Source organism: Cyprinus carpio, chromosome B24 (genome assembly GCF_018340385.1).
Source record: "Cyprinus carpio isolate SPL01 chromosome B24, ASM1834038v1, whole genome shotgun sequence".
NCBI classification, from domain to species: Eukaryota; Metazoa; Chordata; class Actinopteri; order Cypriniformes; family Cyprinidae; genus Cyprinus; species Cyprinus carpio.
In genome coordinates this window covers 178,582-188,577 of record NC_056620.1, presented here as the reverse complement: position 1 = coordinate 188,577, position 9,996 = coordinate 178,582, and the positions used below count along the sequence as shown (strand labels likewise).

Sequence of the window (9,996 nt, the reverse complement as noted above, 5' to 3'; positions counted from 1 at the left end):
TCCATAACGAGCACGCAGCCGGTGACCTCGTCTCATTACACACAGCAGAAGGTCAAGAGAGAGACAGACAGAACCTCTTCCACTGATTCCTCTCGGCTGTAGTTCTGTACATTAGAACGATCTTCTCTCTGTAATGGTATTCATCTGTTGAAAGTCTTTTTATTGAAATGTAATTCTTTCATCACTGTACTTTAAAAGTAGAGAGCACACCCACGAATGAAAATGTGCTGATAATGTGCACCCTCAGGCCATTCAAGGTGTAGCAGACTTTTGTTTTTCAGTAGAACCGTAAAGACGATGTTTAGCTGAAACCACGGTTATAGGTGACGTATTAGGTGAAAGTATGAAATTTAAATGAGTAATTTTAATAATAATAGTATTTAAGGAAGCATTAAATTAGTACCCATAGCTCTGGATGACATATTGAGGTCTTATGAAATGAAACAATCAGTCTGTGCAAGAAACTGAACATTACATGCAACAAATCTTCATTTTTGACTGAACGATCTCTTTAAGAAGCGATGCATGGTGTGTGACTGCACTGGGGTTTCTGCACGTTTTATGAAGGCAAATTTAACATTTATATAAAAATAATAATAATAATAATAATAATAAAAATTGAGGAATAAACTGAAAGGAACACAATACATCAAAATAAAACATATTATTGAAAATAATAATAATAATAATAATGATAATAATAATGAACTTAAATGGGAAACAAGTCCTAATCTAGTTGTAAGCAGGAACTCTGTTCATTAAGATCTGCAGTGTAGACACAGCTTCACTTACATTTGTTCAGTTTCCCAGAAAACAAGACTTTATTGTGCATCTCAGGTGTTCTTGATTTAATGATGTTTAGATATTTGAAGGCAAGACACAAATACTGTGGAAGATGTTCTGTTTGTCACAGCACTGGATCTTCTGCTGCTTCTTAGGTTTTATTCGCGGTTGATGAACCAGTTTATACGTGCTTTACCTCCACCTACTGGACTCAGAAGATCTGGCAGGGGGAAAAGTCAATGTAAATATTTCATAATCTTCTTTCAATTAATTTATTTTCTTTTCATATGCATGACATTATCATAAGTTGAACAGATTCTGGACGATTGCTTTGTGTTGAGTCCTGTGTGTGTCCTCTTCTGAGATCTCAGATCTCTCTTTCAATACCAACAGAGCTTTGAATGTCATACAAACATCTTCCCATGTCATTATTATCATATTCATACCATATTTTTGAGTTTGATCTTTTATGATGCTTTCAGCCTTAGCAGATTGCATTAAGTAAATCTGTTCTGTAAGCCTGATATTATGGCTATCAGCTGCTGGTTAGGGTTAGATACGCAGCGAGGATTCTCAGCATTTCAACACAGTGCTACATATGACTAAAACACTTTTTATAGAAAGCTGAAAGTACAGTCATCTCATGTGACCATACACCGTTAACTTCACAAAAACAGTAACACACTATAATATATATAGTTTATATATGTATCCACACATATCATGAGGCTATAGCAATCTGTCACATCAAATTAAGAGAAAGCTCTTATTGTTTGTATTTTGCAATAAATCTGACAGATTTTGAAAGCTGAGAAAGACTGATCACTGGATGGCAGGCGCTGGAAATAAAGTTTAGTGTTTATTTCAGCACAGACCTTATAGCCTGTGGCAGATCTTGGGATTTAAGAATATCGATTTAACAAAATGAAGATAGATTAAAATTGAGTGCTACAGGTTGTGGAGGATCCAGCGCACTACTGCAATCTGACACGCTTTATCTACAATACTTCACTGTGCTACCTACCTGAAGACACTGGATTGCAGGTGGCTTCATTTCTAACGCTGCGATCTCGTTGTGGATTGGAGAAGACTCGTACATCAGCTGAATGACAGTGCAGACTTCGAGCAGTTCAGAAAAAGCACAATTTATTGTGACATTCATAACACGTTTAGCCTGAGGAAACAATATTTGCCAGAGCAGGTCATTCTCTCGTTCACCAAGACATTTACCAACGAAACACTGACATACACACAGCACACACTGGACTACCACAGCGTGCTGGATGCTGGAGTAATTTACTGAAAGGCACCGGCACATCGCGACATGAGCACGTGCTGCCAGCCTCATGCAAAGACAAACACAACACAACTGTGTTCACATGAGACAAGAGCTGCAGGCGCGACAGACGATCACAGAGGCTCTGCTGTTCACAGACACGCATGCAGATGAAAGAAACACTGCTGTGCTACAACATATAAAGATATAAACTAACACAAATCCATATATTAGCATTAAATATTGTCCAAAAAACAGCAACATACTGATAAAGACTACAAGCTATGAAGACCGAACTCAAGGCGGCGTTGTTTGAGGTTCCAGGCTGAAGGTTGGGTTTTTTGCATCCATGATGAGGAGGAAATAGTTTTCTCCATTTAAAGGGTCCATCCGGAGCGAAGTCACTGTGCTGTGAAGCATGTGAACCTCCTAATGAGTAACAGTCTATGCCTCCAAACGCACAGGTCAAAGTTCAAAAGCAGGGAAACGAGAGCCCTCAGGCTGGATGACATCTGAGAGATAATGGATGGCTCCTGCCATACCTACAGCAACAAGTCCTAATGAGTAACTGTCTTGAGACTATCAGATTAATGTTTTATATACAAAAATGAACATCAGTTGAAAATGTTATCATGAGACTATCAGATTAATGTTTTATATACAAAAATGAACATCAGTTGAAATATCACTGCAGCAGTGTCCTCATATCAGAATGGGTGCCGTTTTTATCCAAAAATGATAAAAACATCACAATTGAAAATGTGCTCATCTCAGGCAAAAGATTCTCCAGATTAGAACTAAAATACACAGAGTGTGTTTCTTCCTGCAGATTCTGCTGTAGTCTCAATGTCCCAGCACTTGCATCTGCTTGTCTGGGCAGAATTTCTCGCTGATGGATGCTCTGCAGTGAATGGGATGATGACCGTATTTGAGTCAGAATGAGATTTGTTCCAAACAGCTTCTCCAGATGTTCACTGATGGACTGGAGTGCTGTGGATTACTTGTGGATTATTGTGATGTTTTTATCAGCTGTTTGGACTCTCATTCTGACGGCACCCATTCACTGCAGAGCATCCATTGATGAGACACTGATGCAGTGCTACATTTCTACAAACCTGATGAAGAAACAAAGTAGGATGGCCAGAGGGTGAGCACATGTTTTGCAAACTCTCATTTTTAGATGGACTGTCATTTCAAGTCCAAAAGCCCAGTTGTATTAGAATAATAAAACCTCTGCATGATGCTGATTAATATGCAGGAGTCTGTTTGTGAAAGCATGTTGGGCCGTGGAGGGGAATGCAGGACCATCTCTGACTGCTAACTACAGACTCGAGCGGCCAATCAGAGTGTGACTTTTAATGAGAATCGGAGTGCAGGAAGCTGGTTGCCATGACAACAGCAAGGTAAAGCAGCAGATAAATCACTATAGAGGCCGAGTGGGTCAGTGTGTGCATGTGGACTCTGGAGAGCCTCGGGGATTCAGATGACTGGACAGAAGGTCAAGCAGTTACATGAACGCCATCAGGTTGTGAAAACAAATGGATTTTGGCTTTCTGCTATTATACTTTGGTCTTTAGCCACTTTTTACTGTGGAAAGACGATGACAGAGAAATATAATGAGAGAAAGGATTCAGGAAATGTTGCGAGCCGGATTAGAACTTGTATTGCCCACAGACAGCAGCACAATATGTCGAAGCACATGTGCTGAATGTACTGACTACAGCTTGTATTGCCGAATGACATGTGCTGAATGTGTTTGTTATTTTTTTAATAAATTCAACACTCTTATACCACTTAGAAACATATATATCTTTAAAAATAAATGTCTTGAGTTTTTTTTAGCTGCAAAGAAAATTACAATCTTTATATTTAAAACTTTTTGATGAATTTTTTTATTTGTTTATTTTTTATTTTTGAATGATTTTAAAGAAATTAATATTTCTTTTCAGCAAAGATGCATTAAATTGATCAAAAGTGTCAGTAAATGCATTTATAATGTGACAAAAGATTTCTATTTTATTTCTATTTTAAAGGATTTCTATTTCCATATATTCACATAAAAACACCTATTTGAAATTCTAATAATATTTCACAATATTTCTGTTTTTACTGTATTTTTGATCAAATAAATGCAGCCTTGGTGAGAAGAAGACACTTTAAAAAATATATTTTATTATTTACAAACCCCAAACCTTGGTTTATAAAGAATTCTATACACTACATAATTACACAATATAAACTGTTTTAAATAAGCTACACTTAAAATAAAAATAAAAAACGTGATCTGTGTGTCTCGTATTTCCCCCAAAGATGAAGGTGAGCTTCAGTGCAGCTCTGTAACAGCACACGTGATTATTTCATTCATTTAATGAGTAAAGTTTAAATGCAATATTAAATTGAACCCATTACTTTTTGAGAATATCGAAGAGAACAATTTGAAGAGTGTTTTATCAGTGACGCATGATGATCAGTTTACCTTCAAAAAGGGAATAAGGCCGGTCAGGAATACGGCAGCCGTGGGTCCCGTAGTCTAGACACCATTCAGCAAACTAGACACAAATACAACCAGTTAATCAGAAGCATGTCCACAGACCGAGCAGCGCTGGGTCAGAGGAGAACTGTGCTGTTGGCTTTGTTTCCAGGACATCAGGTTTAAGTGTCTGTAAGCGGCAGAGATGATGAGCATGACTGTATCTACTGTACATCTACTGTACATCTACTGTACATCTACTGTACGCAGGGCGGTGCTGCCGTGAGGAGTGTGGTGCTGTACCTTGCAGGCACGGTACAGGTATTTCTTGTCCTGTGTGGTGCGGTAGAGCGAGAGGAAGGCGTATCCGTTCCCCGCCGTGCCGTGACAGAGTCCATAACCCTTCCTCAGTAAACCTCTCTGCCAGATCACCTCTCCACACTCAGCCGCGTCTCGCAGGTACTTCTCATCCCTGAACACCTGGAACACAACACACACACACACACACACACACACATCACACTCCTGCATCTGATCTCCTCTGAGAACCAACAATCAGGCTGATCATCATCTAATTACAGCATTACAGTCAAATGAAGTAACTGCAGACTGTGTATATTCACTGTGTGTGTGTGAGTGTGTGTGTGTGTGTGTGTGTGTGTGTCTCTGTGTCTGTGTGTGTGTGAGTGTGTGTGTGTGTGTTTGTGTGTGTGTGTGTATGCTTGTGTTTGTGTGTGTGTGTGTGTGTGTGTGTGTGTGTGTGTGTGTGTGTGTGTGTGTGTGTGTGTGTGTGTGTGTATGTGTGTGTGTGTGTGTGTGTGTGTGTCTGTCTGTGTTTGTGTGTCGGTGTGTGTGTGTGTGTCTGTGTCTGTGTCAGTGTCTGTGTGTGTGTCGGTGTGTGTGTGTGTATGTGTGTGTGTGTGTGTCTCGGTGTGTGTTTGTGTGTCTGTGTGTGTCGGTGTGTTTGTGTGTATGTCAGTGTGTGTGTGTGTGTGTGTGTGTAAAAGCAGCTCCTGCCGTCTGTCTTCATTTGTCAGAGCTCTGGTGTAAAAGTTGCATGAAGAAAAATTCACTTTCCAAATATAACACATGCTCAATTTCCCCTGCAGTCCTCCAGACAGAGATAAAGACACAGACGAACACAGAAGAGAGAAAGAGAGAGAGAGAGAAAGAATGAGAGAGAGAGAAACACGACCCAAGTGTTCATTCTACAGTGATGGAGGGAGAAAATAAACTCATTAAAAGTGCACAGACTAATAAACACCTTTTATTGTTTTATTCTATCTGACTACACATTCAAATATGTGACCTAAAACAAATCCAATTTGTAACATTTTTAAAATATCACTATGATGCCTGATGTATATTAAAACAAGGTTATGATTAACAAAGCCGTGACTGTGAGTGAGCACTAGATGGCAGCGTGGGCCGCTGAATGAAGAAATAAACACAGAACAAACATGACCTGAAGAATGACCAGCAGACAGACGCCAGACACACACAGCAAACACAGATGCATCTCTCAATCCCATTTCACTTCAGAGCCACATATCTGTCTCCACACTGAGACAATGAGCTGGCTTTTCAACATCTTAAAGGAACAGAACAGATACTGTATTCATGTAAAACAGAGCCCAAGTGCAGCTTCTGCTGTAACTCTTGCATGTGTGTGTGTGTGTGTGTGTGTGTGAGATAGTGTTTGTGAGAGAGAGAGTGAGTGTGTGTGTGTGTGTGTGTGTGTGTGTGTGCGTGTGTGTGTCTGTGTGTGTGTGTGTGTGTGTGAGAGACTCACTTTATGAGCCATGATGAGCATATGCAGCACTCCAGGAGCTCCGTGGCACCATTGCACCAGTCTGTCCGTCTCGTTGCTGAGGGATGATGGGTAATTGCCCGACCGGAACTTCTTGTGCCGCACATAATCCACACTGGGCCGGAGCAGCTCATTCAGAGCGTCCTGACTGACTTTAGCACTCGGCTGCCAAGAAAACAACGTTATACTGATTTTATATTGATATTGATTTTAGCTTAAAGTATGCACAAATACATTTTCTCTACAAATATTTTATTTATTTTATGTCTAAAATGAAGAATCTAATACAAATTATTACATATAAAGAGCTGAATACCCTTCTTTCATGAATCCCATAAGTAAAATTCATTTTGGTATTTTATGGAGACATGAAGTCAAAAAATATCTGAACAACCGTCCTGAAAAAAATCCTCAAACTTTAATTAAAATACAATAGTTTTGCTGTAAGCACTTTTACATAAAATTATTTTTTATTTTTAAAAAAAGAAAAAGCAATAATGAAGCTTTTTTCAATTAAATATACAGTATTTATCATATAATCAAATAATTATGTTAGGTAAAAATTGATAGCCTGAATGCACTGTAAGTCGCTTCGGATAAAAGTGTCTGCTAAATGCATAATTTTATTTATTTTAAATTTATTTAATTTATAATCAAATAATTAGACTTTTTAATGTCATGTTGTAAAATGTCACGTGGAGTGACTTCTCAAAAGTCATGATGAAATATTATGAATAAATAATTTATGGTAAAACCATATATAAGCAACATGAAGACAAAGTTTGCACTTGCACAAACTTCTTAAGATTTTATGTAGGATTTTTATCTATGGCACAGATGTATTTTTATATGTTTTTATTAGTGCTGTCAAACAATTAATCACAACCAAAATAAAAGTTTTTGTTTACATAATATATGTATGTGTACTGTGTATATTTATCATGTCTATATAAATACACACACATACAGTACACACTTTACACGTATATATTTATATTAAACATATTTAATATACACATAACATATTTTTCTTAAATATATGCATGCATATACATGATAAATATACCCAGAACACACATATATTATGGAAAGAAAAACTTCTATTTTGGATGTGATTTTTTCAAAATGGAAATATAAAATAATATAATATAATATAAATATAAAATAGAAAGCTCTCCCACTGCACCCAAACAAACCATCACCAGAAGATGAAGTATTACACAATGAATAGCATACGCAAATTAAGAGAGCCTTAGTTGATGAATTGTTAAACACACACTAACACACAGATGATGAGAGTCTCACCTGCAGGAGCATGTAGTAAATGCTTGCCAGACCATGAGCTGCTCCCACATACTGCTTCTTATGCCACTCGTACAGCAGCGGACAGCGCTCCTCTTTCTTCTCCTCTTTAGACAAGTTCTTCCCTGACTCCAGGATAGCCGTCACCACCTTGGGATCAGATAACAGTCTTGTTGTGGATCAAAGTGTCGGTCACTCTCCAGTAATCAGCAGGTTCATTTGAAGCGGTTCAGCAAGGGTTAAAGAACTGATAAAATATGCTGTCAGCAAATACACAAGTGACCCAATGACAGCACTGCAGCAACACTACGGTGAAAAATCTCACATTTATAACAGGAACGACTATCATCAGGAGAGACCATGTACCCAGGAAAACCACGAACTGCTGCAAAAGAATCACGCATGGATTCTTCAGTCCTCCTTCATTTTTTACCACCTTTATTAGAAGTACTGCTCAATGTATTGTATGGTGTGTATATACACATGTGTACGGTATATTAATGTACATTAACATGAATTATAAAACAGATAGTTTCGGTCCTTGATTCTGATTGGCTGAGCCACGTTTGAAGCTGTTGTAAATTACAAAGTAACATACACCTTTGTTTACTTCTGTGTGTTGCTCGGCAACCACTTTGTTAGGAGGACAACTGTTTCTGAGGAACTACATTGTTTGGTGGAAGAATACTGTTTTATTAATATCATTACACTGTATTTGCTCTGTTTTATTCTGTGAAACCTTACATGCCGTATATGAAATAATCGTTTTATAAAAGCATTAATCCCCGTGAAGCCGTGGTTTACAGTGAATTTATAACAGCTATAACTCCGCTCTGCATCGTACCTAACAACGCCCCTCAGCTGTTATAAACTCACTGTAAACCACAGCTTCACGGGGATTATTGCTTTAATTCACTAAAGTTTACAAAAACTTGGATCGAAGATCAAAATCAAAACATAAAACGCAAAACCAGACCAAAAAATAAAAAACTAAAAATTTAAATAACCCCCCCAAAAAAAGTTGCAAAAAAAAAAAAAATGTCTTAATGCTGGTTTTGTTTCATCTTTTGTCTTCTCCAGATGTTAACTGATGGACTGGAGTGCTGTGGATTACTTGTGGATTATTGTGATGTTTTTATCAGCTGTTTGGACTCTCATTCTGACGGCACCCATTCACTGCAGAGCATCCATTGCTGAGACACTGATGCAGTGCTACATTTCTCCTTTAACAGCCCTCCAATGTCTGTACAAATCACATAATAAACCTTTCATCTCAACCACCTCAAAGCTAGAGTTATATTTTTACCAAAACATTCAGAAATAGTCAGTGACAGCTCCAAAAAAGCAAATACTCCTTTTTGAGGTAAATGAAGAATATTTTCTTCCGATCAGGGCTGTCAAAGAAAGGACAAGCTGAAGATGCATAAAAAGCAGGGGAGAGCAATGATGTTGCCTGCTGAGATGAAGACTGGATGTCAGGTTATCTATTTTCAGATGCAATCAACTGTAAACTCCACTGCAGACAACAAAAATAATTTTAATGTATGTTTATTTTGGGGCTTGATCAATTTTTTTGTTATTTTATTCTGTAGTTTTTCTGCATTTTTTTTTTAATGTAATTTTTTATGATTGTTCCTTAATATTTTGCATAAGCCTACTTATTTCAATTGAAATCAATATTTTTATGTTTATCAACTAACCACTTTGCAGAATTGACCATATGTTCTACAGTTTTATTACAGTATGAGTCTCTGTACGCTGGGATGGCCTCTGCTCTGAAAATCACTGTGTGCTGTATTAACTCAGCACAGATTTCACAGACACAGAGCTGCGGATGCGTCCTGATCACGTCACAGATAACCATAAATCCTCCTCGTGCCAGACTCAAGTCAGACGCAGCTTTAATGCTTCATGATTACTGTGACACACACACGCGCTCCTCCCGTCTGCCCACACACTCTGAGAAACTGGACACCGGCCAGCCAATGAAGACTATAATGTATGACGTACAGTAAAGCAGCCCACGAGAGGCTAAACATTCACAGTGCGGGTCAGAGGATTAATGCATCTGCTGCAGACACACACACACACACACACACACACATACACACACACACACTAGAGGGTGAGGGTTAGAGGATTAATGCATATGCTGCGAACACACACACACACACTCTCTCACACACACACACACACACACTCCAGAGACATGAGCAAACAGAGGAACACCAGCAGCTTTATCAATGGATGCATTGTAATGTATTTTTAAAATATACACATTTTCTGCCCCATGTCTTGAATTTGTGATCATTCTGAATGCATTTTAATAGACTGACTCATGCAGTGAAAGACTGC

General features: G+C 38.2%; 1 protein-coding gene across 1 annotated transcript in view; it reads right to left on the bottom strand.

Annotated features, from left to right (window-relative positions):
* Positions 1 to 1,912: 1,912 nt before the first annotated feature.
* The window catches only part of LOC109112256 (lanC-like protein 2), a 19,829-nt gene continuing 11,745 nt past the window's right edge, over positions 1,913 to 9,996 (bottom strand). The window contains 5 exon segments of the mRNA XM_042752211.1: positions 1,913 to 2,601; positions 4,536 to 4,608; positions 4,833 to 5,009; positions 6,322 to 6,504; positions 7,645 to 7,791. Coding sequence (XP_042608145.1) covers positions 2,525 to 2,601; positions 4,536 to 4,608; positions 4,833 to 5,009; positions 6,322 to 6,504; positions 7,645 to 7,791 — 657 coding nt within the window. The 3' untranslated portion in view covers positions 1,913 to 2,524.